Source organism: Crocuta crocuta, unplaced genomic scaffold, assembly GCF_008692635.1.
Source record: "Crocuta crocuta isolate KB4526 unplaced genomic scaffold, BGI_CrCroc_1.0 scaffold279, whole genome shotgun sequence".
Taxonomy (NCBI): Eukaryota; Metazoa; Chordata; class Mammalia; order Carnivora; family Hyaenidae; genus Crocuta; species Crocuta crocuta.
Genome location: NW_027551570.1, coordinates 5,954,787 through 5,982,105, shown reverse-complemented (window position 1 = coordinate 5,982,105; position 27,319 = coordinate 5,954,787). Strand labels below are relative to the sequence as shown.

Sequence of the window (27,319 nt, the reverse complement as noted above, 5' to 3'; positions counted from 1 at the left end):
TAGAATTATGAACTAGTTTTCCAGGTATGCTCCTCACAACTAACTAATAGTAATCTGAATGCTACAATGAAATTCAAAACAAATAAAAATCTCTCATATCCCTGCTAAGCCCAAAGCCCAAAATTTGACAGAACTGATGTTTACAATGTACGTCATGTATCTTAGCATTTTCTAACATGATCAAATCTGTGGCCCTACACAAGGAAAAAAATTATTATCTTTCAACAAGTCTCATTACTTAAATTATTTTAATTAGTGACATTTCATAAGCCAAACTACATTTTGAATATTTGTACCTTAAACATAGCTTTATACTTCTCTGAGTGAAGTAAGCTTACCTATAAAAGGAGTGACGGCTGTGAGCCTCTAGGAAGCTAAAAATATGTATGCTATAGCCATGCCCCAAAGTTAACCATAAAAGTTTCTAAAGTTTCTACTTCTGTAATCTGCTAGGATTTTATTCCCTTTAAATGTTGAGCATACATGTTACTGTTGACATAAGGGTTCTTATCTTGCAATACGCTCTGGAAACACACACAGATTTTAGTTCAGAATGTGTTAACATTTTCATTTTCCTCTACCTTTTTTGGCCTAATACAGTGCACTTACAAAGTAAAAGAACATGATTAAACTACAAGCATACTATACAAAAGACATTGTAAATATTATAAGTATGTTAAAATACAAAGTACCTATTGAAGCAAAGATTTAGAAAAAAGTCAAACTTAATGACAGCTTATCTCAAAAGATCTCTGACAAACCAGTGTCTTGGCTTTAGCATGACAAGGGATAGGAGGAGTAAGCAAGAACCATGTAGTAAATGAGTTTTATGCTTCCTATTGATCTTATACTTCGCCTTATAAATATTCATGAATATCAGAATGTTAGAGACTAGATTTGTTGTCTCTGCTCGGTACATTAATGGCACTTAATATGGATTTGCATCTGTATACTTAACCGTTGTAGCAAGCCCAGTGAAGTGCTGTATATCCATGATTGTCTGTTATGGCTGGATTTGCATCCACAGATGCTGCTGACTGCAAAAGGGCTCCAAGAACACCAATGTGTCCACAGGCAGCTGATAAGTGTATAGGTGTCCTGCCCCTGCTATCTCGAAATAAGCACTTAGCACCATGTTGAAGTAATGCATCTACACATTCTTCATGGCCTGTAACTGCCTGAAAAGAAAAATTATTTGCAGATAGTTAAGTATGTTATCTTGGGTACCACATGCCAATTTTTGCTAATTAAAAATTTTTGAAATCCATATTCTCCATATTCTTCCATCAAAGCATTTATCATTTTTTGAGTCATTAAATATTTTTATTGAAACTGACCTAAAAATTCATTTAAAGCTGTAACTTTGTCTAAGTACATCTATTACAAAACACAGGAATGAAGGGACCTATAAATTAGTGAAAATAAGGTGAAAAAGGTGAAAGGTTTCAAAGGTTAAAAAAAAAAAGACAAAAATGTGTCAGAAAATAGTTGTGATGAGAAAAAGTAAAATTGACATTCATTCTACTCAAGTCTCAGGGTTTTAAAATTTTGTTCCAACATTACTGTTTCCTGGATTAAGTTGTGTTTTATAGCTGTTTAAAATTAGTATTCAAACACTATAATGCTAAAAGAAAGAGTAAAGATTATCTGGTAAAAATGTAATGAAGAAAAGTGAACATAGCCTAGTTCAGTTTTCGGTAAAATGAGGCCTGAAAGGCAGTGGAAATATTTGCTTACCCCTCTATGCAGTGCTGTCCTTCCCCATTTATCTTTGGCATCTACATTCGCTCCTTTGTTCAGCAGTGAGTAAACACAGTCTGTGTGCCCGTTGAGAACAGACAGCATCAGAGGGGTCCTGAGCAACAATAGGAAGAGGTTCAGTGTTACCGCTTAAGATTCTACTCCATAAAAAGCAAACCGTGTACGGGCCTGTTTTCTAAACATGCCTTTTTGCGATGCAACTTTTAAAGTATGCTTAATGTGAGAAAACTGTATTTGTTGTTACTCAGTTATACAGTATGACAGACTTTTTAGGGGTAAAAGTATGAAGATTAACACATCTTAAAAATAATTTAAAAATTATTAAAACTTACTGTCCATTTCCATCTTGAATGTCTACTGCATTCTGTGGTTCTGCATTTCCTATTAGTAGCCGCAAGCACTCTGAATGACCATTTGTTGCTGCAAGGTGGTATTTTAAAATTTCAGTAATTATAATGATAAAATAGAAATTTCCTTCATAAAGCACATTTTCTGGATAGAATTGTGGGATAGTTTCATTGAATTTAATAGTCAAAGAGAAAAAATATAAATACAAAGTCTTCTACTGCCTTCTTTGGTGAAACTGAATACAGATATCAATTCCTCATGGTTAGTTATGGCCATAGCCATCCCTCATCATCTGCCCTGCTAACATAATGCTCATTTTATTTGGTTTTGGTGGTGGCAGTGTGGTCAAGGAAATGCCTTCAGCCAAGGGATGAAATCATGATTAGATCAAGTCCATCACAACTCCGTTCTGTGCCAATGACAGCTTTCAAGGTAAGTGCTGATCCAGTTCTGATCACTGAGATACTAAGTCTGAGGGCTTCTGGGAAATATTTTTATCCTGATAATGACAAGTCCTCCTCCTTTTCCTGAGTTTAGAGGTGATAGTCTAAAGAGGCAGTAGCCATTCTGTGCCATGACTGCAAAGGCAAGAGAATAGAGAGTTCTGATACCACTGCTCAATCAATCAATCCCTCGACTAACTCTACCTCTGAACATTTTATGTAAGACGTTAAAACACTGATCACTTACGCCACCTTTTAACTGGGTACTATGAGAATTCCAACTGATACATACATAATAAAAGAAAAAAGATCTCTCTAAAGAATGTATTTATATGTCCAAATACATAAAAAGGGCAATGGCATAAAGCAGAAGTAACCAAAAGAAAACAGTAAGCTTTTAAGGTAAATTATCTGCAAAATTCAGGTTCTTCCCATAATATAATAAAATCCAAAGCTGAAAGAAATATGTAAGTCACATAATGATACAAAAAGGAATATCTATCACTATTCTTCCTAATTAAGATGACAAAATTTTTTTAATGATTATTTTTGAGAGAGAGAGAGTGTGTGTGAGCATGGGAGGGCAGAGAGAAAGGGAGACACAGAATCCGAAGCAGGCTCCAGGCTGACGTGGGGCTTCACAGACCATAAAATCACAACCTGAGCCAAAGTCGGATGCTTAAACAGCTGAGCCACCCAAGTGCCTCAAAAGATGGCAAATTAATGAGAGCATTAGGTGCCTAATATTCTACAGTACGTTTTAACAGCTATGTTAAATTCTAATAGTGATTAAGACTTGTGGTACAACATCACTCCACATCTTTATGCTACACTCTGCCAGCAATTCTCACAGTAATCAGTAACAGCTGTCACTAATGCAGCCTACCTGGGGATGTGTCGAGGAAATTGGTTGACCCACCATTTCTTTATTTTTTTACCTGCTATTTATTTATTTGTTTATTTTGAGAGAGAGAGAGAGCAAGAGAGAGCGAGAGAGCCCACAAGCGTATGTGCACATGTGTCAGCACACACGCATGAGCTAGGGAGAGGGGCAAAGGGGGAGGGGGAGAGAGAGAGAGAAAGAGAGAGAGACAGAAAGGGAGAGAGGGAGAGAGAGAGAGAAAAAATCTTAAGCAAGCTCCATGCTCAGCTGGGAGCCCAATACGGAGCTCAATCCACAACCCTGGGATCATCACCTGAGCTGAAATCAAGAGTTAGATGCTCAACTGACTGAGCCGCCCAGGTGCCCCAGCCCACCATTTCTTTAATCGACTCACTTGCACTCAGTGCACAGAAGGTACTGAGAAGTTTTTGTGTTTTCTAAGTTCAGTGTCTAAAATATTAAGCATAATAAGTATCACTGTAGGAGAAAACTGGTTCACTTTCAGAAAAAAAAAAATCACAGTGTTCTCTTCATGACTTACGAGTGCAGTACTCCCTAGCACTCTCCTAATTTGAGAGGCATGTATACAAGCAAGGCTGTGTTTACTGAATAGGTAGGTACCACCAATAAACTGCAGGATTTTCACTGGATAGGATTTCTAGACTATCTAACATTGGTCAGCCACTTCTGAGGGACTGGCTGGCTAGTGTCTTGGTTCAATATTTATCTATAGAGAATGCAAACCACTTCATAAAAGCTTTAAATCAGCTCTGTAAATGATCTGTGCTTACAGCATAATTTTTCAAGTTACAGAATGATACAGAACTTCATTCTTTTTCAAAATAAGATAACAGAAAATGACAGCCTTTGACTTAATTCTTACCATGTAACAGTCTACACACATTTATTAGGGGTTTTAATCCACTTAAAACATTTTTGTTTTTGAGTCCTGCTTGAATATCTAACAGTTTCTGAAAGGCTTGCTCTGGAGCAAGAGAGGGTGTTACCTACCTAATGTCTTCAAAAAATGCAAGTTTCCTAAAGGAATAGAAGTAAAGTTCAAGACCCATATTAAAATGTCCTTGAAAATCACTCCATAAAAAACAGACTAAGTGAAATGAATCTAATCCTATAAAGCAGAAAAAAGTAAGATTTTNGTGTGCTAGTCTTATTTATTTTTAAAGTTTATTGAGAGAGAGAGAGAGAGAGAGAGAGAGAGAAACCTCAAGCAGGTTCTGTGCTGTGAGTGCAGAGCCTGACACAGGGCTTGATCTTACGACTTTGAGATCGTGACCTGAGCTGAAAAAGAAGAGTCAGATACTTAACTGACTGAACCACCGAGGCACCCCCTACTCTTTTTTAGGTTGGTCTTATTTATTTATATATTTATGTATTTATTTTTTAATTTTTTAAATGTTTTTATTTACTTTTGAGGGGGATAAGGGTAGGAAGAGGAGAACAGAGGACAGGCTCCGCACTGTCAGTAGAGAGCCCAACGTGGGGCTTGAACTTACGAACCCTGAGATCATGACCTGAGCCCAACTCAGATGCTTAACTGACTGAGCCACCCAGGCACCCGTAGTCTTAGTTATTTAAAATGAATACTGACTCGTAGTAATTCCTGTGGAGAGTCGTGAATCTGTATCTGCTAGCAACACACAGCTACCAAGTCCTCACAATGACATGGGTATACAATTTTACATTCTGACACAGTTGCAACATCACAAAATCACACCATAGAGTAAATCTTGCATATACTAGGTACTCTATAACACCTGTCTGGATACATGTTAAATGCTGTACTCTGGTACAATAAGCCAAAATTGTTAACTGTTAAATGAAAGCACATACCAATCCAAAATAACTTCCATCAAAAAGAAGTAAAAACTATTGCACTGTTTTGTTGATAAAGTACTTCAGAAGTGAGACTACTACATAAATCCAATTTCTAAGGTAGACAATAGTTTTTTAAAGCAATTATAATCGTGCTGTTGGCTTTTCCCTCAAAGAAAACTCATTCAGCCTTTTAAAGTCAAAATTATTAAAATAATTACAAGTATAACATACAAAAAATTGAAAAAGAAAAAAGTATTAGATGGAAAGTGGTGAATGAAATCACACATAATATTTGACGTACCTGCTGCATGTATAGGTGTTCTCTTCAAAATGTAATCTTTTACTAAAATTGAGGCTCCCTGATTAATGAGTACATCCACACATTCAACATGGCCCTTAAATGCTGCAAGATCCAAGGGCGTTCTTCCACTACTATTTCTCACATCAAGATCTAACAAAGACTGTACCAACACCTCCAGTGCTTGATGGTGACCATGATAGGCCTAGGAATAAATAAAAATATAAATTAAAAAAATACATATTTAGACGGACTTCTCAGATATCTTCGAAAACAAAGGAAGTATGCAAACTTGTCTTCACATTATTATTGTATCTGAGATAATCCCAAACTTGCATTATTGAGGATTCAGAAAACTTAACTACAAATATTTCTAATAACCAAACAGTACAGTGTTACAGTGTGTTAGAGAACAGGTATTCTGAAGGGACTAAACGTTCAAATGACAAGTGATTTTATCACTAGTATACAATTGTCTGGTTCATAGCATTTGATGAAAGTGTAACATAGATCCAATTAAAACTTTCATTCTAATCTATAATTCCAAAGCCAGTGTTCTTTTTTATTTTCCTCTTAAAAAAATTTTTTTTAATGTTTATTTTTGAGGAAGAGAGAGACAGAGCATGAGTGGGGCAGGGGCAGAAAGAGGGAGACACAGAGTCCAAAGCAGGCTCCAGACTCTGAGCTGTCAGTCAGCACAGCTGACAGGGGCTTGACCTTACATACTGTGAGATCATGACCTGAGCCCAAGTCGGACCTTTAACCAACTGCACCACCCAGGTGCCCCTCAAAGCCTGTGTTCTTAATCATAGTTCAGTGCTTCACTTAACTCCCTGATAAAATTTTACTACACTTAAATTATAGAGGTGGCCAGCAAGTGAAGTTAATACTTAAGTCTTCTGATTTCTCAAATTAAAATGACTATCCTTACCTCATAACATGCTATATCTAAAAAATAAACATTCATTTTAGCACAAAAACAGTTAGACTAAGTCTGGCTTGAATAACTGCCATGTGCCAGGTACTGTCCGAGCTGTACAACAGAACACAAAAATGTTTAAAGATTTATCAGAATGAAGTCCTCTTCTTTATCACAGTCTGAGGAAGAAGCTTTCCAGGTAACTCACTTCAAAAACAAATGTATCAACTAAACATCTATTACTCTCGTTGGACCAGATGTTCAGCAAGGCATAAAGCAATTAACAAGACCCAGTTAAGGCGCAAAAAGAATGCTCTCTCTAGTTCACTCATATTACCATTTTGTAGCTAAAGGACTCTTATACGTCATTTCTGACACTATTCAGATCAACAGCTTAGCAGTTTGTTACCACAGGTGAACTTTTCACTGGGAACTGAAAAATGTAAAATTCTACCATACTGGAGCTAAATCCGAAAAAAATCTACTTAGCCTAGAAATGGGCCCCACACTGCAGCAAAGGGCTGTAAAGTCATTTCTTATAAAATGTCAGAAAGTACCAGGAAGAGGTAAAGTTGCTCTGGGCCTTACTGATCTCTTTGATGTTTCTGACTACCTACAGAGTTTTTGACCACCCCAAAGATTAAAGTAACTGGAGATTAAGGAACTCTACTGTCCTAGGATCACAACTAACCTTGTTCCTTAATACCTGGTCAATGAAATGATGCTACCAACAGAAAGAAATGTGAGAAACACAGTATACGTACGTTAGACGCTATGGGTGTGTAACAAGAAGAGACACAGTAAGGATGACATGAAGCCATGACAAGTTGCCAGAGAGCCTCCCCTCATGATGTCCTTGTATAGGACTGAGACAAGGAACTTGTACATGTAGCATGAACAAAGACAAAACAAGACCAGTTTCCTTAAGCCTCAAGCTAGTGTGTTTTCACAGCATTAGTGTCCTGGATAGGGTGAGTTTGGAAGTGAAAAAAATCACTTCATTTCTGAAAACCTCCTAGGAAAAGATATATAATGTGAAAGTTGTTACATAACCACAGTTCACGGAGTCTAATTACTAAATTTTAACAAAACTGGTTCCATTTCAACTTAAAAACACTATTTAGCACAACCATGTTCATATTTTGCACCACTAATCATAATAGCCATGGAGTAAAAAACTAGAAAAAAACCCTGTAGTTTTTGAGATAATGTACTCATAAACTTGGCCAAATGCTTAGTGTGGCACCTACTAGGTGTTCAGGAAGGGACAGTGCTAGTCTAAGAATGGTGGTGACGGTGCAGGGAGAACTGCCCTGCGGTCTGGTCAGACTGCATTTCTCTCCACCAATAGTAAAATGGCCGTTTTCTCCACGCTGGCTTTGCCCCTTCACAGTACTCATTTACTGTGCAAGTGTGGACGAGTATATCATATTTCCATAGACCCAAAGGGCAGAGAAGCAAGAGGCTGCAGCATGCCTCCTTAGTTATTTAGGAAATGCCAGGAAGTACCAGTGGGGAAAAAGGGCAAGAAAATTAAATGAAGGTGTGTTGGTGTTACAAAATACGCAAGGGGAGTATTATTAAAAAAATAACAGCATATGTACGAAAAAACAATTAAATGGATCACTGAACTTGTAGTGATACACTAACTCAAGTATATAGCCTTATAAGCATTCTGCTATATTTAAAACCAGAAGTCTCCCAAAACGCTAGTGAATGCACTGGAGTCTCCCGATTCTTAGTCTCTCTCTCTCTCTCACCCCAAACAACTGTTAACATGCACTGTTCCAAAAATAGACTCTTCTTGCAGCACAAAAAGAACTAGATTGGGCCCTGGTTGAAATTTCCTAAAGTAATTCATTCCCAGTTTTGATTAAAGAATTGTTATACTTCACTAACCTTCTCCTCTTAGTGACTGACGTTAAGAGGGAAATGTCNGGTGGGGGAAAGGGAGAGAGGCAAACCATGAGAGACTCATGAATGTTGACAAAAACTGAGGGCTGATGGATGTGGGGGGTAGGAGGGATGAGCATGGAGGAGGACACTTGTGGGGATGAGCACTGAGTGTTATGTGGAAACTAATTTGACAATAAACTATTTGTAAAAAAAAAAAAGAGGGAAATGTCAGAGGCATCTTTTTTTTAAGTTTATTTATTTTTGAGAGAGAGAGAAAGAGGCAGAGAGAGGGAGACAGAGTCACAAGCAGGCTTTGCACTGTCATCGTAGAGCCAGACACGGCTCTCGATCTCATGAACTGTGAGACCATGACCTGAGCCGAAATGAAGAGTCAGACGCTTAACTGACTGAACCACCCAGGTGTCCCAAATTCTATGGTATGAGTAACTGCAGGGCCAGCAAGCGCACACTTAGTGCTCCAAGATCAAAAAGTAAGCAAAAAGTTGGAGAAATACCACAGGAAATACAGTTTGCTTAGCAAGTTAGAAGCCATTCCATTAGGGCAGTGTTTTTTTATTCACACCACAGGTATATTCTTTCCCTTAGAGTATGCCTTCAGGGGAAATCCAAAGACCACATTTTTTATTTTAAACAAAACAAAACATAACAAAGTTCACTCAAGAATTTCTGAACTTAAAAAAATTGTTATGGTTTTAATTTCATGATCATCATACATGGACCAAAAGTTCTGGGTACTAGTTTGAGTCAAACAAACATATATGAGATATTTTCAGTAAACCAGCCATCAAGCTGGCTGTGAAGGTAGTACTCACCGCCAAATGTAAAGGGCTTATTGTCGCTCTATTGTCTGAATCACTCAGCATGTCTGTCCCCGAGGTTTCCATTAACTGGGAAGGAAAAACATTTGAAATGTCAGAAATGGCAGTTTTAGATATATTATAGCAGTTATTCCTACTCCCTCTCCCCCAAGTTTAAATCCATTTTAGAGTAAAAACTGATACTTGAACATGAATTTTAAAATCTCAGACCATTATGTTATGAAAATTCCACCCAGCAACCTTATACAACAGATGATCATGCATGTGTGGTAAGTACCACAGAATAAGAACTCCGAGGGAGGGCTATAAACTAGCTCGAGGGAAATGCTATTTACTCACCACCAAGTGAGAACCCCCTTCCCAGCCCCTGCATACATGATTTCTGTCACTATGTTTATTCTTAGGAATGTGTAAAACAGGCTTCGGTTCTAGTGACAGCAAATAAATAATACTCTGAAATAGTAAGGGGGATATTAATTATTACTTACAACATCTAAAGGAGTTTCACTTGCAATCTGAAATAAAATTTAAAAGAAGAATATTTAGCTTAGGAAGTATTTATATATATTAGAGATAAATGTTAACTACAAGTCTATTTATACAAGGCTTTTGTTAAATTCTATTCTGAACTTGTGCTTCCTTTGCCTCCCGAGATTAAATCTTTTAATTAAACAAGTGTATAGTATAAGAGACCACATATCCATATTCATGGGTCTAAGATTTTAGTCTACAAGATACCATAATAACCTAAGGAAATATTTGTTATTTCTGAAAGTAGGTTTTAAGTGCTATACTGAATATCAACCTGCTTTTCCTATCTTTAATAACCAGTCTCTTTGAGGGGAAACAAAGCTTAATATAATTTATAAGGTAGGTCTAAATAAAGAAATCTTTATCTTGGAAGCATTTGTTACACACTTGTCTTTGATTTGGCAAAATGGTGTGAATGGTGTGTATATTCAAGGATGAGACTGTAGCTGAAATAAAAAGTTTCTTTGCGGAAGTATTGTCTCCCCTACCAGGAGGGGCTGTTAAAAAAAAAAAAAAAAAAAAAAGCCTTTCAGGACTCTCTAAATATATGGGAAAAAGCCTCCTCTCACAAGGACATTTCTCAAACAGAAATTTCTGGAAAACATTTATTAAAAGGAAAAGAATGTTACATCAACGTGATGGGGTAATATAAGGGAAGGACATAGTAGCCCTCTCCAGAGATCTAATTTTCTCCTTTCCTTTCTTTTTGAAAGAAAAAGGGAACGAGATATACTGAGGCAAGTAGAATTTAAGAGGTATATATAGGTTCTAAAAATATTAAAAACTGATAGTTAGTTTCTTGATTCATTTATTCATTTTCATTATGTTATTAGAATATAAAATCACATTAGTCCTTCCGCAATAATTCAGAAATCTTACCAGCTGAAGACACAGACGGTGACCATAAGCAGCTGAATAATGAACTGCATTGTATCCTTGCTTGTCACGGATCCCTGGATTTGCATCATTTCTTAATAAGTATTCCAGGCACCTATAAATATAGTAATAACATATTCAAAGTTCTAAATCTTGCATTTTAACCAATGATAAAAACAGCCTGTAACTAAAGTCTGACAATTTTTTTTACATTTACAATTTCTTACAATTCTTTTCTTGAGTAATGTAAAAGTCATAAATATATCTGCACTATATAAATTTGTCATTTAAATGACATTAACTGTAACTATCGTTAAGACTACAAGTGAAATGTTCATAAGAGAATTTTCTTCACTCAAAGTGAGTATGTCCAGAGTCCATCCATAAGCTCAGGTACCTGAAAGCTGTCTTTTACAGTCATTAGGTATGGCACCACCTACCTATTCCACACAAACAATACCTGACAGGCTTAAACTTAGTGGTGGTGCACATCCAATGTTGGCAATATTATTGCTGACGTATCTGGAACACACAGTGAGTGTAATATCTCATTAGGAAGCTGAAAAAAGGATATTTAAAAAATCTCAGGAAAACAAGGTCAGAATTCAATGATCTCGAATCAGAGGACTAAGAAGGGTGTTCTCAGTATAAAGTGGTAAGGAGGTAGAAAGACCTTCCCAGGATAGATTTACTTCCTTTCTGTGCTATTAACATAAGAAAAATAATTTTTAAAGTTGTCGTATGGTTCATGATTTGTTACAATTTTATTACATTTTATTGTTACTGCAGCAAAAAAAGTGCACTGAATTAGAAATTAAAAGATTTGTCTGTAGAACTTGATACCAGTGATCTTGAGCAAATCAAATCATTTCAACTTTATGGTGAAATGGCCTGTTTATTCATTTAATAGATGGTGGGGGTGGGGGGAGGAAGGCAGAAATCCGCTAAACTCTATTCAGGCTCCAATTCCAAATTCATAATTATTCATTGATAATTTGTCTAATAATGCAGTATGTCTAACTAAATATTAATTCAACTACTAGGAGGAAACTTATAATCAAATACTCCTTGTTAAAAATTCAAGTTTTCTTAAGGAGTGCACTTGTCATGATGAACAATGGGTAATGTATGGGTTAGTTGAATCACTAAATTGTACAGCTAAAACTAATTTAACACTGTATGTTAACTAAACTGAAATTTTCAAAAAACTAAAAAAAATCAAGTTTCCAAAAGCATACTGAAGTCACATAAAAACAAAACTCTAAAGCAATGTAGCTGATCTTTCAGTAACTGTATCATATACATATGTAATATATTATACATACACATAACTATCATCTATATCTTATCTATATTATCTATTATTTATCTACTTAGGCCATTCTTTTCAATGCCAACCCTTTAATGCTGAATTGCTTAAAATCCTTTCGATCCCCTAGGAATTACTTGCAGAATCTATATTTAATAATAATACTATCTTCAACGTTAGCAAATGTCTACCCTTAGAAGTGGGATTTTTATATTTATGTACAGCTAAAATTATTAGTCAAACAGGGTGAACTGAGTATCATTATGATAAAAAAAAACAAAAAACAAACAAAAAAAACCCCCCAATCTGACTCTAAGGTAAGAAGGCTGGTGTTTTTTGGCGTTCATAAATTAGCTCTGAGGAGCCAGCACAAATTGTTCCAGGCAGGGTATATACACTGTTATCTAGTTTTCCTAGGTATCCAAGTCAGAGGTCAGTGCTCACTGGAATGCATACAGTTTCCTTGCTTTGCAGGCACAAACATTTCACCCAAGGGCATATCTTTTTATCTTTAATCAAGTTCTCTAGGTGAGTGAGAGAGATAAAGCAGAAATAGTTCTCCTGAGACCTGAGTGCCAGGCAGATTCTATCAGTGGAACTATTTTAAGATAACTTGCTGAAATATGAGTACTGAAAAAAAGATTTATTTAAGGAAAGCAAAACAAGTAGGTAAGTTCATGTTTACTTTCTAAAGTAGGAGAGCACATCTCCCGGCATTATTCACAGTGACTAGTCCAAGTACACAGCTTTAGTGCAGTGTTGGTGGTATAGCGGTGAGCACAGCTGCCTTCCAAGCAGTGAATGGTTTCAAATAATTTAAGTGTTACAGATGCTATAGGTAATTCTTATCATATTATTTACTTTTTTTACATTCACATTATTCAGATAACTGGTTTCTCACAACAAAACAAGGACTAAGGGTTGATTTGAAATGATAAAATTCCTTCTATTAGCACGCCTTTTATATTTTGCTAAGCAATATAAAATTTCTTACCTACTTTGTGAGATAAGCATTACCTTTAACAAGAGGAAAAATTATTGTGGTTCAGGAAAACCAAATCATTTGTTCTAAATCTTTTGGCTAGCATAGAGCAAAGCAAGGACTAGACCTTAGGTCTTCTTTTTATCCAGTGTTCCTTTAATACTATCAAATGCTTTAGCACAGGGGTTAATAAATTGAGAGTGATACTTTAACCTGGGTGGCTTACAAAATACGGAACCACAAAATTACATGATCTTGAATATCTGGGCCTCACATTTAATTTGCACATAAGATAGAAGGGAGAAAGTCTAATTTTTCTTTTTCTTTTTTTTTTTTAAATTTTTTTTTAATGTTTTATTTATTTCTAGGAGAGAGAGAGAGAGAGAGACAGCATAAGCAGGGGAGGGCCAGAGAGAGAGGGAGTCACAGACTGAAACAGGCTCCAGGCTCTGAGCTGGCAGCCAGCACAGAGCCCGACGCGGGGCCCGAACCCACGAACCGCGAGATCATGACCCAAGCGAAAGTCGGACGCTTAACCGACCAAGCCACCCAGGCGCCCCTTAATTTTTCTTTTTCTGAAATTGTAAGTTAGCACACACTAATTGTACAAAAGTCAAAAAAATTAAGATATGCATATTCTCTTTACTTTCTCACCTTTCCCCTAAAATAAGCTATATGCAAAATCTGGAGGAATATTCATGGCTAAATAGCTAAGTAATAAACTATACTTACTGTTACATATTTTGTTTCCTTCGTTTAATGTGCTAGGCAAATTAAGTAACATTCCAGTTAAGCACATAATTTAAATAAGAGTACATTTCAAACTGTTTAAATTTCACCTATTCTCCCCTACCACCCATGAGTCCCAGGGCTCGTCAGAGCTCTTGGTTAAGGACCACTCAGCCAAGGGCAGGGAATGTGGCACTGTTACCAGAGGCCCTCCTTCCTCTGCTCTCTCCCATTACGGTGTGTATTATAATAGGGTCTGTTCTTATCAAAAACCAAAAAAGAAAAAAAGAATAAAGCATAGTTTAAAAAAATACAGCTAACCTTTACGGGAAGATTAGAGATACTGTTCTAGGCATTCAGATATCCTAAACCTTATTTGGCCATCTATCTGAGTTAGGTCAGACCACTTTCCCCATCTCACAGACAAAATGCGTAGAGAGATGTAAAGTAACTTGCCCCAAGTCTCAGGACAGGTGGCAGAGACACTATCAAACCCAATGTTGTCTTACACACATTTTCAAAATGAGTCACATAAGCCTTCCAAATATAAAGTCATGTACAAAAGTTAAATGTATTTTCTCTACCACAACAAAAGGAAATTTGAAGATAATATTTTTATTGCCAAAATAAACCTAACTACTTGGGAATAAATCTAAAGATTATAAAGCTTCTAAACAGAGAACTATATGATTCCATATATATAAAGTTCAAAACAATGATATTAGAAGTCAAAATATGACTCAATTTTTGTGAAAAATGCCAACTATCACCTTAAAAGTGGATTTCAGTGAAATATATATACTCCTAAAACATTTATATACAATTATATGAACACAGAAAAGACTATGGAAAGGCACATACCAAGTCTTTAACTTGATTATAGATATAACTTGGTATAACTTGATTAGACTATGACGGACATGAAGTAATCTACATACACATACAGAAATATTCAGGTTAATAGTGGTTATCTCAGGAGAAGCGGCATGGAGAGGATTTCTTCTTTATGTGTAATCAGAAAAAACCACCCCAGTCTTTTCCTTCTCTTATACATACCCTATAGGTATAGGGGAGATCCTTAACCATCTTGCTCAAAGGCAGCCCTATTTCTCTTCAACAGGCAAAGGAAATTTTGTTTATTAATATTTAGTACATTACATGTTTTTTTGTGATAGCAACTATGTATCTGAGTCATGAGTGTCTATAAAGAATGCAGACACTATAACAATAGGGGTGACTAGAAGAACGAGTAGAATGAATCAAGAAAGATTTCATGTATTTTTCTAATATTTACTGAAAGTGAAGACAGAGGGACATTAAAGCAGAGGAGAGTTATAATTACTTATGTCACTCCTGAATGGCAGAAAACCAATGTCAGGGTATCAAAAATTCCAAAATATAAATAACCTTCCTTGGGGATACTGATAGGAAATTAGTAAGTGATCATCAAAAAAACAAACCAACAGACACATATTACTGAATAATAGTAATCTGAAGCTATGGGGATTTTATGTCTTCTTTTAGAAAATATTTCATACTTGCTTTGCCAGAACTATATATTAATCATGCCAGATTCTCTTGTTATTCAACCTATATTTAGGAATTAAGTCAGTGGAAGATAGAAAAAATCTTTAGGGGTGCCTGGGTGGCTCAGTCGGTTAAGCGTCTGACTTCAGCTCAGGTCATGATCTCACGGTTCATGGGTTTGAGCCCCACATCAGGCTCGGTGCTGACAGCTTGGAGCCTGGAGCCTGTTTCAGATTCTGTGTCTGCATCTCCCCTGCTCACACTCTGTCTCACCCTCAAAAATAAGTAAAGATTAAAAAAAATTAAAAAAAAGAAAAAGAAATCTTTAATGCTACTATTTAAGCCTCCAAGACAATCACTAATTGAAAGGATGCCTCTGGTATCCTAAAATGGTTACGGTGGCTTATAGCTTCCAGAAAATTCTCCGGGAACAAATCACTGAGTCAATAAATGATGGCATTAGACATGATCTCTGGGATTCTGATTCTTTAAAGAAACAGAGGCTCTAAGAACCAGTGCTAGATTCTTTTATTACCCATGATCTCAGTTTTCCCCACAATTGTAAGAAGTAGGTTTCTTTCTAACTTTACAGATAAAGAAAATTTTGCTTGGCAATTAGTTGCTCAGGCTCAGAGATGTATAATATAGAAACTCTAAGATTTAAACTGGGTCTTTTGGACCCCAAAGCTCATGTTCTTTCTATACATTAGGCTGCTTGGTGTAGATATTGAGAATTAAGTGTTTAAGCAATAAATATTATTAGCTTTGGCTCTAACCAGGTGATAGGATATGAGAACACTAATGATTTAATTCGCTTTAGTACTAATACACTTCTAAAGAAAAAACAAGTTGGTTTAAAATAAAACCACAAATCCTAAACAGTATGGGGTGAACACTGTTGTTCTTTTAGTTTTTGTGCAAGAATTTAGGTTTAATATAATTTTCTAAGGGCAGGAGAACCTTGGGTAATCTCAATGTGCATGTGTGTGTGTTTATGTGTGTGACCTCTCAGTGGAATTTATGTAGATTCTGCTGAGCCACACCCAATAAACAGTCTATAGGAACAGTGGTAAAGGATTACTGGTGGGGATACAGTCATTTTAGGTATAACCTATTTTAAGGAAATCTATAAATCAAACCCTGAAATTACAAAATTTATAAATCAGAGGATGATCTATTTTATCCAAGTGTACCAAAATATTTTATTTACAAAGTCTTTACCATAGATTTTCTTTCTTTGAAGAGCCACTAGCTAAAAACATACTTCAAAGAACTTAACTTCTCCCAAAATTTATCTGTACCTATTCTGGGTATATATGAAATTAGATAAAGTGATATATTGTTGTTAACAAAAAGTACATTTTACTAGTGCTTTCAAGATTAGAGTTTTAGCTATAAAACCAACATAACAAAGTGCTACTGATAGAAATGGCTTTGGTATGTTTCAAAATTTATAATAAATTAACATTTATGAGTAATACCATCAAAATATACTTTTTGAGGGTAAAAAAACACATATTAAAAACCAAAGAAATAGTCTATGCTAAGTAAAACTTCCTTGACGTATACTTTATAAAATCCTTCCCTAGGAATCACTATGTTTTTTCTTAGGGGTATTTTTGCTCTTAACTGACAGACACATGGAGAATACCAAAGACTGAAGATCTCAGTCTCTAAGGAGTTTATTTTTTTATTCTTACTCAGTCATTCTTGGCCAATATTTAGTCAATTATCTCATTTACTTAGTTAAGCAATATTTAATACCAACTATGTGCCAGATTCTGCCAGCTTGGTTACTCCCTTTTTGGATACCAATTTATAAGGATCTCTTACAAATATAAACTCTCTACCTCTGACAGATACTGGTATTCCAATCTCTGCCCCATCTTCTGCCGGCATTGTCCATATCTCTTCTTTTTCCCTTTCCCTATATTAACTCAAGGCTGCTGCCTCTGAGAAGTCAGAGGGAAAAAACACGGAGGTGATATTAAGATGTGCTTTTGGCAGAGAGGACGAGAAGAGACCTTTCTCTTTCTTCTACCAGATCGGTCAGTAAGGCAGGTTGCTGAGTAGACATAGGTAGTAAACTATGATTTAGGAATAATTATTAAACCAATTTATTTCCCACACCAGAGACTTAAAAAAAAAAAAAAAGACAACAAAAAGTACAAAAAGAAAATACAAATTTGCAATAAGAAACCAACAGCCATCCACCTGAAAGATGCTGAATTACAGAAACAATCCTTCCTTCTCACCACATGATACTTACTTGCCATCTGTGTCTGACGTAGCTGCATAGTGCAGGGGTGTGCATCCTCTTTCATCAAGGTCATTCACACTTGCTCCTGATCCCACAAGAGCAAACAGGCACTGGTAATTGCAGTTGGCAGCAGCATAGTGAAGTGGAGATCTTTTGTGCCCAAGTTAATATCAGAAAAATAAAAGCCAGGGAACACATGCCAGTAAACAAGAGCTTACTCTTACTCGATCCAGTTACAAATAATGTATTTATAGTGAGCCTGAGACTGATTTCTGCCATATACTAAATCTTTTAGAGGGCTAGTAAAAAATCTTTTACAGAAAGCTAGTAGGAGAAAGTAAGGTGGCAGAGAACCTCTAAGAATAGCAAATAAGACAGAAACACAGTTAAATTATTTCATGATCTCTACATTAACGATTCTAGTCTTTTGAGTGTATTACAGACACCTTCATGTTCTGGTCAGAAACCTGAAAACTTTCATTTTAACAAGGCTTTCCTTATACTAATAAAAAGGTTTCACAGTATGGAGATAGAAGAAACTTCTACCCCTGTCTCAGTAGAGGAATAAAGGATAAGAGAAATATAGAAGCGTTTAAAAGAATGCCCAGTTGTAAACTATACAGTAAAGCAGCACAGTAATAACAGGATTCTTAAGCAAAAAATGCATATTGTTCATTATTCAGAAGAGTTGGAGTACTGTTTTTAAAAGACTGAATATTTGTACCCGTTTTCTTCTCAGTTACTGAAATGCAACAGAATGTTACTAAAATTAGGAGTCCCTGGTCTTTGGACTACAACTCTATGATAATCCCATGACTTTTCACTTAAAAGAAAAAAAAAGAGGAGGAGAAGGAGAAAAAAATAAAGATAAATACAGTCCAGAGTCTTCATGGTGTAATTTTTTCTAAAACATTTACCAAGTGAGATGGCAGTAAAACATTATTTCACTTTATTGGGTAACAGTATACTATAGTAATAGCATTTTGTGAAATACAATTAACCCTAATTATTTTCAAGCTTCTGAACTCAAAACATGCTTCCAAAGCCCTCTCTGCATCTGTGGTAAAAAATTCTTCAAGTGCTACAAATTAACTAATATAAGATGGATTACAGTACAATTATAAAAGCAAATTAGCTGTAAAAATATTGCATTGCACAGGCAAACAAAGTGATTTTTGATTTTGTAGGTCATTGGTTCCTTCTATTAGTGTCTATTCCTCAAAGTAATTATGGAGTCAAATAGTTTTTTTTTTTCCTTTTTTTATGTGCGTTTCTCATTCCCTACATACGTAATTCTGTTTACTTCTGCACTGGCCCATCTCATGCACTAACATACATCTACACATTTCCTTCTGACACACACTCTTTCTTGTCATGCACTTTGACATAATTCTCAAACTCCAGACACATAATTCTTTTTTGNCCTTCTTTTTTTTTTTTTTTTTTTTTTAAGTAGGCTTCATGCCCAGCACAGAGTCCAACAGGAGCTTGAACTCATGACCCTGAGATCAAGACCTGAGCTGAGATCAAGAGTCGGATGCTTAACTGAGCAATCCAGGCACCCCACCACTTCTGTTTTTTAAACCAATTCAAAGTGCCTTCAATCCTTTCCCATATGGTTTTAGCACATGCTGTGTCAACTCCTACTCAAAATAACTTAGTAGGTAGTGGTGGATATAAGTACTGCTACCATAAATGCTTGTCACAACGACGCCTGGGGCTACGTTGAGACATAAGGATTGAGAATAAGGATTAGCTAAAAAGACTACAAGGGGACTCTGTCACTTCACAGGTGCTTTCCTACCAGTCATATGAAGGGGTATGTGTGGATGTTTTGTTATGTGTGTATGTATACGTGAAATTATAGAGGGGGAGAAAAAAAATTTCATATGTATTTATAACCTATTTCCTTCTTATTTCTAGTGCTCTGTAACCAAATATTACAATGAAATGACTTGGGGGAAAGGAGAAATATATTACTGAGTTCTGGGTTTTATGAGTTTCTTGAAGGAACTCAGGCACCATGGGGGCTTACATTTTCATGGTATAAATATGGAAGGAGGACGAATGATATCAAGATATACAGAGGTGCTCCTAAGAGCTGTGACTGGTAGCCTGGGGCTGTGGCAGGGGCCCAAGTGGAAGAAGACTGTGGGTAAAAATGAATATTTAGAAGTTACTTATTTGGGCTTCTCAATTATGATCACAATGCAAATGACGCTGAACTATTCAGTTAATTCTCGGAAGCTAGTTAGAAGGTCATGCAAATCATAAAGTAAGTAACATTAAGTTCTATCACACCGTACCTCCCAAATTTGTCCTTTTTGTTGAAGTCTGCACCAGTATTCAGCAGAAGGTTTAGGCACTCCAAATTCCTAGTTGGGAAAATACAGTTAAAAGACTTAATTGTTAATAATTTCATAATGAAATTTGTAGGTTTAACTTAAGTATCAAAGCATGTTTTCAAGTAAAGGTAAAGGGGATAAAACAGCATGATTTATATTTTATAAAAAATAAAACATTAAAATTCACCTTATCTAGAAATTTTAAAAGTTAGGTATACACACATTGACTGACACACTGATAGGAAATAACAAATGAGTCATGTTTAATCACTATTTAAAAGAAAGTTCATATTTGTAAGAGTTCCTGAGAATTTTTTTTTTACNTTGTGGAGAGTGCTGCTATGAACATTGGGGTACATGTGCCCCTATGTACCAGCACTCCTATATCCTTTGGGTAAATTCCTAGCAGTGCTATTGCTGGGTCATAGGGGAGTTCTACTGTTAATTTTTTGAGGAACCTCCACACTGTTTTCCAGAGGGGCTGCACCAGTTTACATTCCCAGCAACAGTGTAGGAGGGTGCCCGTTTCTCCACATCCTCGCCAGCATCTAGAGTCCTCTGATTTGCTCATTTTAGCCACTCTGACTGGCGTGAAGTGGTATCTCAGTGTGGTTTTGATTTGTATTTCCCTGATGAGGACGGATGCTGAGCATCATTTCATGTGTCTGTTGGCCATGTGAGTTCCTGAGAATTTTTAAGAACCTTTAAAACAAACTTCAAACAACATGCTTTTAATAGGATGGTTTAAATTTAAGTGGGTTTTAATCCTAAAATAAATGAAAAAGGGCAAAAAAACATCAAAACCTGAAAACACAGATAATGTTCCAAGATGCTTTCCCTTATCTTCTCCTATACTATAATCGCTTAGATGTTTCTTTAGTTAAAATTATGGAAGAGTACATGAGTGGCTATTTCTATAATTTCATTTTCAAAAACCTGAGCATCAACTTAGTACATTACTATAAAAACTGTGACTGCCAAGTGTTCAGATACTCATGTCGTCTTTTGTCCCTCTCTCTGGAGGCAAGTAACATGGAAGTTAGGTTTTGACTACAAGGTTCTTTGGTGACCTTGTTAGAACAAGAGGACTCAGTCACATCCCATCTCTGGAACTGAGACTGGCCTAGTGGTTGGTAGTCTTGGTTCTGCACACTTGACATCTGAAACCACTAGGAACTTTTACGGAATTATTATCAGGAATAAAATTCCTGCAAATGACATTTTTGATTAAGCCATCATGAATTAAATGGCTTATTACAGACTTAGGATTTAAATGATCAGAAACATTAGATTAGCAGCATGCTTCAGAGACCAAGAATTTTAACTGCAGCTTATTGTTTATTCAAACCAACAGCCTAGTTTCACCTAGGAGTAGTATTTAAAACTTTGCCCAAAATCTTTCAATCTCAAATTTTCTTCTTCTTATATATTAGTCCTCAGTAGAGGCAAGACATAAAAAAACCATCAACACTATTTTCCCTAAAATTATGGCTGAAAAACCCCAAATATTTTCTCAAAGAACACTAGTATTATACTCAAAACATCTCTAATGTTTAGTTGGCTCTTATTTGAAGACATATATATTCTTTTCATTTATCCAGAAATAGTTTCTCTTATAGAAAGCAATACTTCCTTTCACAGTTTGGCTCTATGTCTCCCAATCACAATTTATGACTTAAGTGGAAGATTTAAAACAAACATTTTCTAGTACTCTTGTTACTTTCTTCTCCTAAACCACTATTATGGTTTGTTTTGTATTTTGAGGCAGCCCAGAACTAATAAAGAGAAAGAGAAGAGGGGAAAAAAAAACAAAAACAAAAACAAAAACCGGACACGACCAGCTACCTTCTTCTTTAAAAGTAAAAATTCTGTTAACATACCCTCCAGCTGCAGCTGCATGTAGACAGGTCCTGCCAAAATCATCTGGGGTATCTATGTCAAATCCTAGAAGAATGAATGCATCTTATATAGTATCGTAGATATGTTACTTCATATGAATGTTCTAAGTCAAGAAATGTCAAGTTTCACATACACCCCAATCTCAAACAAAAATGAATTACAAATAAGCACAAAATTATTGGAAATAGATTAATAATGTTTAATACTACAAAAAAAGTCTCTAAAGGACTGGGAGTTTTAGGAGTACTAGAGTACTTTTTTAAAAAAGCCATAGGATACGATGGGGGCACCTGGGTAACTTAGTTGGTTGAGCATCCAATACTTGATTTAGGCTCAGGTCATGATCTCACGGCTCATGATATTGAGCCCTGTGTTAGGCTCTGTGTTAACAGTGTGGGGCCTGTTTGAGATTCTCTCTCTCTCAAAATAAATAAACATTTTTAAAAAGTGCCATTGGATACAATAGAATATCACTCAACAATTAAAAAACAACAACAACAACAAAGTACTGATACATGTTATAACATGGATGATCCTTGAGAACATTTGTCTAGTGAAAGAAAAGACCACATCTTGGGTGACTCCATTTCTAGGAATTATGCAGAACAGGCAAATTTACAGAGACAGAAAGTAGAGTAATGAATGCTTATGGAGAGGCAAGAGGAAATGGGGACTGACTGCTAACAGGAGGATGAGAATGTTCTAAAACCGATTATAGTAATGGTCACACATCTCTGGGACTATACCAATAAACACTGAACTATATACTTTAAATGGGTGAAATGTATGTTATGTGAATTACCTCTTAGTAAAGTTGTTTTTAAAAGAAGCCATAGGTGCTTTGCTATCTGTGGATTATTTCTAACACTGAGGACAAATTTTAGACTTCTCTTTTATAGATAAATGGGTTTGTGAATATCTGTGGACATACACACACCTTTAAAAACTTAAAGCAGAATTAACTTAAAAAATTACTAAGAAAAAAGAAGTGTTGTCTCACACAATATGTTAACTTTCACTGAAACTTTCCTGTAATTCTTTCAGGAATCATGAGTATTAACATACAAAGTATGTTCAATATTAACACTGTGAGAAATAGACTATCATTTAAAATCAATTAAATCATATATATTCAGTAATTCTATGCATTTAATAAGGATCACAGTTTTGTAATAAATATAGAAAGCTATAGATCCTGTTTTGTTTCAAATGGACTATGATTATGGTATTTTAACACAGTAATTAGATTTGGTATAAATAATTTCACAAACCTCAAAGATATTATAGAATGGCTATCAGTTTCTAAAAAGGAAGCATGCAAATGAAGATACTCTGTTTCTAGACATAAAGGGACAATACAAGAAAACTACCATTCAATGAACAGAAACTGCTCTAGAAATATTCTACATCCCATTCCCCCAATAACAGAAAGAAGGAAATCCCTGAAAGAGAAGACCTTTCCCAGATCTGAAGAGAAAATTAAATGTTAAAATTAAAGGACCCAACATCTTCTAAGAGGATTTAATAAATGATTCACATTTGGACGTAACTACAAGTAATTTTGGGAAAGCAGGATAAAGAGATATTAGTTTGGGGGATTTTGTGGAAACAAAAACAAAAAAGGAGAATCAGTCTGCAATGGTTCCACTTACCAGAAGAAAGAAGTTTCCTGCAACAATCTGAAAAACCACTTAAGGCTGCCAAATGGAGAGGGAACATTCCATGTATGCCACGCCTAAAGTAAGTAGGACAGTAACTTCAATACAAGAATAATATAATCATTTAAATAAATTACAAAGAAACTAGCTAAAGTGAAAAAATAATCAGATGAGTCAAAACCTTTTACACTTTGAAGAGCAATGTGGCAAAAGGCTAAAGGTAAGTACAGCTTATTTATTATCCGGTAATTTTCCTCCAGGAGTAGGATTTTTCAACCTGGGCATTATTGTCATGATGGACTTTGTTGTTTTTACATGCTNGCGTGCAGAGTGTTCAGCAGTGCCCCTGGGCTCTACCCACACCAGATGCTAGTAACACCCTTCCAAATTATGAGAACCAAAAGGTCTCTGAACATTGGCCTAGGGTGTGAAATCCATTCCTCCTGCCTCACTATTGAGAATCATTATCACACACAAAATGTTCAAGAATGTTCCCTACAGTAATTTTTGTAACAATAAAAAATTGGAAGCAACTTGTGTTTGTAAATAAGTGGAATGAATAAACTGTGAATTCTTTATATAATAATTACATTTTATAAAATGAATGAACTAGAGGTATTTGTAGAGATGTAAAAAACAGCCTAAATTTTATCTATGTGGCTAAATCAAAAAAGTTGTAAAAAAGTGTACAGTAGTGTTAGTTACAGAAAGTTTACAAGAAGGTTTAAAACATATTAATGAACATATATAAATGTAATAAGGTATAATAAAAATACAAAGGCACACAAGAGAATGATAAATATCATTTTCAGTAGGGTATTTACTTCCTGCAGAGCATGCAAGAGAATCCATCTTTCTAACAAAGTCTCATATAGAAATTTTAATGTATAAAACAGACAAAGCTGTTCCCACCAGATTAGAGGGCAAAAGACCTACAGACAGTCTCATTTGGATGAAGAGGAAAAGCATTCAATATATAAACACTTTTAGGTCTTTTATTTACTTTTAGATTACAAATAATTTGATCATACCAATGAAGAGCTCTGATCCAAACTGCCTATTATTCATAATCTAGAATGAACTGGGGTAAAAAAATACATAAAAATACACTATGCTGGCTTACCAAATGAAATCACATAAAACATCTATTCTAGCACATCACCAACACATAAAGGAAAAAGCTCAAGCAATTAATACCATATTGGGCACACAATCCACACCTCTACTTGAAATATCTAGAAAACTACAGTTCGCTGCCATCTGTGTTTCCAAGTCATCACAGCTCTCAACACCACACTAAGTACTTACTTTGCAGTGTCAGCACCACTTGTAATAAGAGTGTTGATCAGCAGCTCATGGCCGTACCTTGCTGCTATGTGCAAAGGGGTATTTCCATTCTTATCCTCACAGTCAATTACAGCTCCTGCGAAAAACAGCGTACTATCAGACACTGGACTATATTAAGTCAAATCTATTACATGGAAAGTAACATAAAACACTATTGAAGCATAAACTGGTGAATACAGCAATTTAACTGAAGTTCATTTGTAGGACATTTATTGGGCCAGGCACTGTAGTTAACAGATTTTACACTTAAAACAATTTTGTAAACTATGCATGAACTTTTAACATTTTAAAATGACAAAAGGGTTCTAGGGTCCAGTAAATCTGGAAAGCACTGTGTTAAAACAAAAACATATTTCTTTAGAGCAAGATGTCAGAGCATTAATGCGCACACTCCATGTGTCATTAAGATTGCAAGCAATGCTTCAGGAATTATTTGATCATGAAACTACTACTTTTTCCTTGTAGAACCATAACAGCTATTTATCTTGAGGGGTACTAACAGTTGCTTGGAACATGGCTTGGGAAACACTAAAGTAATGTAGCTAAGAGTTTTTATTTAAAGCTTTAGCTTGCCTAGTGCTACTTCAAACCCAACAAAACAATATAAATTCAGAAAGTAAATGAAAGTTCTAAAAATAGTTCAAAACATTCAAAGGGGGGAAAAGATACATGCAACAGAGTTTTGTTAACATGTAATACAAACTGTGGTGGAAAGGCAAAGTTTTCTATTCAGCAATGCTTCAAGAAAGTCCACACTAACTGCTGGGGAAATTATAATTCAGGGGAAACAAAACAAAAATGAATGAAAACAAATTGTGAAATATACATATACATGGTATTTTGTACTCTTTATTGTTTGATTTTCATAAGATCTGAAATCAAATATTAAAAATATATAGACTGCTATAACAATTCCACAATACCATTCATTTTGTGGATGTTTTTACTACATTTAAGAAAAAAAACAAACAGAAATACTTTTTACCACTCTGGATAATGGTTTGTGATCTGGAGAATCTACCGTGGAGGGCAGTCATGTGCAGTGGGGTTTTCCCATCCTTGCTCTGAAATAATCAAATTAAAGAGATTTAAAATTATTGTTAGACCTGTCATATGTGATCCTTAGTTTTATTCTGAATGTTCTCTCACATCTTTATTTTGTAAAACTATTACTCAAGCATTGAGTTTAGTTCAAGCCTATGGAGGCAGAACAGTTCAAGTTGTTCAAAATTAGGAACTTTTAATTAACTAATTATTTTTAAACGTTTATTTTTGAGAGAGAGAGCTCATGCACATGAGTAAGCACATGCAATATGAGGGAGGGGCAGTATGAGAGGCGGACAGAGGATCTGAAGTGGGCTCTGCACTGAGGGCAGACAGCCCGATGTGGGGCTTGAGCTCACGAACTGTGAAATCACAACCTGAGCTGAAGTTGGATGCTCAATGAACCAAGCCACGCAGGTGCCCCAGGAACTTTTTTTTTTAAGTATAGACATTATAAAGCATAAATATACAAAAAAACCTCAATGCCTACAGTTTATTAAAAAGCCTTGTATGGTAGATATGGTATAATCTTAATATCATTCCTATCTCATAGTTGGGAAAACTGAAGCATAAGGATGTTAAATGATTCAACCAAGGTCACATCATCAGCAGTGGTACAGCTAGGATGTGTTTCCCACATGTCAAAGTTTCACATTGCTACAACTCTTTCATTCTAAGAATTTCCTGAACGAAGGGAAAAGGAATATCTGAATTAACTTCACCACTATAATTCATTTTAAAACCTTTATTAATTTGTTTATAATTATTTATAATAAATATTGTTAGCTTTTTTTCTCAAAATAATCATACTGGCTGTGCATGTATGTATTTAATATACAAGTTCTGAAATTCTAAAGGACTTCATCAAAACATGCAACGTGACTGTTAAAGCTCTGTGCTGACAGCTTAGAGCCTGGAGACTGCTTCAGATTCTCTGTCTGTCTCTCTCTGTACCCCTTGCCCGCTCATGCTCTATCTCTGTCTCCCAAAAATAAATTAACATTAAAAAATGAAAAAAGAAAACTATTTTGCAATTCCTAACCCTTCAGCAATACTCAGCATACCTTTTGAAGATATATAATCAAAAATGAAATGTGACAAGTGTCCTATGTTTACACTAAAATTGTGTAACACAGATCTCAAGAAATTATCCTGTCATAATAATGGAGTGTTTGATGAACTTCATAATTACCTATACATATTTGATTCCATAATTTTATGTTAATTTTTTCAAGCAAACAAGCCATCCAATTGGCAATTTATCTCAAAGAATTTTCAAACTTTTGCACGCTTTGTGTGCACAGGCAGGAAAACAAAACAAAGCAACCCAAGCAAGTAAACAAGGTAAGCTCTGGAGTCACAATGACCTGTGTGCTCCAATTACCACAACAAGACTCAGGAGAAACTGCCTACCATCTTGAGGCTTCACTTCTCAACTGAAAGTGGACATAAATTACCTGTACCTCACAGGTCTGTGGTACAGAATATAGAGAATAACCTTTGTAAAACACCCATATAATATACCAGTGTCTGTTATGTTTGGTGTTTTTATCTATGTATCAGTTGTTATTCTTTCACTAGAAAAGAAC

General features: G+C 35.5%; 1 protein-coding gene across 5 annotated transcripts in view; it reads right to left on the bottom strand.

Moving 5' to 3' along the window:
- The window catches only part of ANKRD28 (ankyrin repeat domain 28), a 202,469-nt gene that overhangs the window by 17,851 nt on the left and 157,299 nt on the right, over positions 1 to 27,319 (bottom strand). For 4 of the 5 annotated variants that reach the window (XM_077750858.1, XM_077750857.1, XM_077750856.1 and 1 more), the window contains 13 exons: positions 25,672 to 25,750; positions 24,648 to 24,762; positions 23,334 to 23,416; positions 21,663 to 21,726; positions 19,744 to 19,812; positions 17,447 to 17,587; positions 10,634 to 10,745; positions 9,712 to 9,738; positions 9,218 to 9,292; positions 5,573 to 5,774; positions 2,094 to 2,181; positions 1,738 to 1,855; positions 959 to 1,178 (listed from right to left, as the gene is read on the bottom strand). In XM_077750858.1, the coding sequence (XP_077606984.1) occupies positions 959 to 1,178; positions 1,738 to 1,855; positions 2,094 to 2,181; positions 5,573 to 5,774; positions 9,218 to 9,292; positions 9,712 to 9,738; positions 10,634 to 10,745; positions 17,447 to 17,587; positions 19,744 to 19,812; positions 21,663 to 21,726; positions 23,334 to 23,416; positions 24,648 to 24,762; positions 25,672 to 25,750 (1,393 nt within the window). Of the gene's footprint in view, positions 1 to 958; positions 1,179 to 1,737; positions 1,856 to 2,093; positions 2,182 to 5,572; positions 5,775 to 9,217; positions 9,293 to 9,711; positions 9,739 to 10,633; positions 10,746 to 17,446; positions 17,588 to 19,743; positions 19,813 to 21,662; positions 21,727 to 23,333; positions 23,417 to 24,643; positions 24,763 to 25,671; positions 25,751 to 27,319 lie in introns of those variants that run through there. The other variant, XM_077750862.1, reaches the window with a different exon arrangement.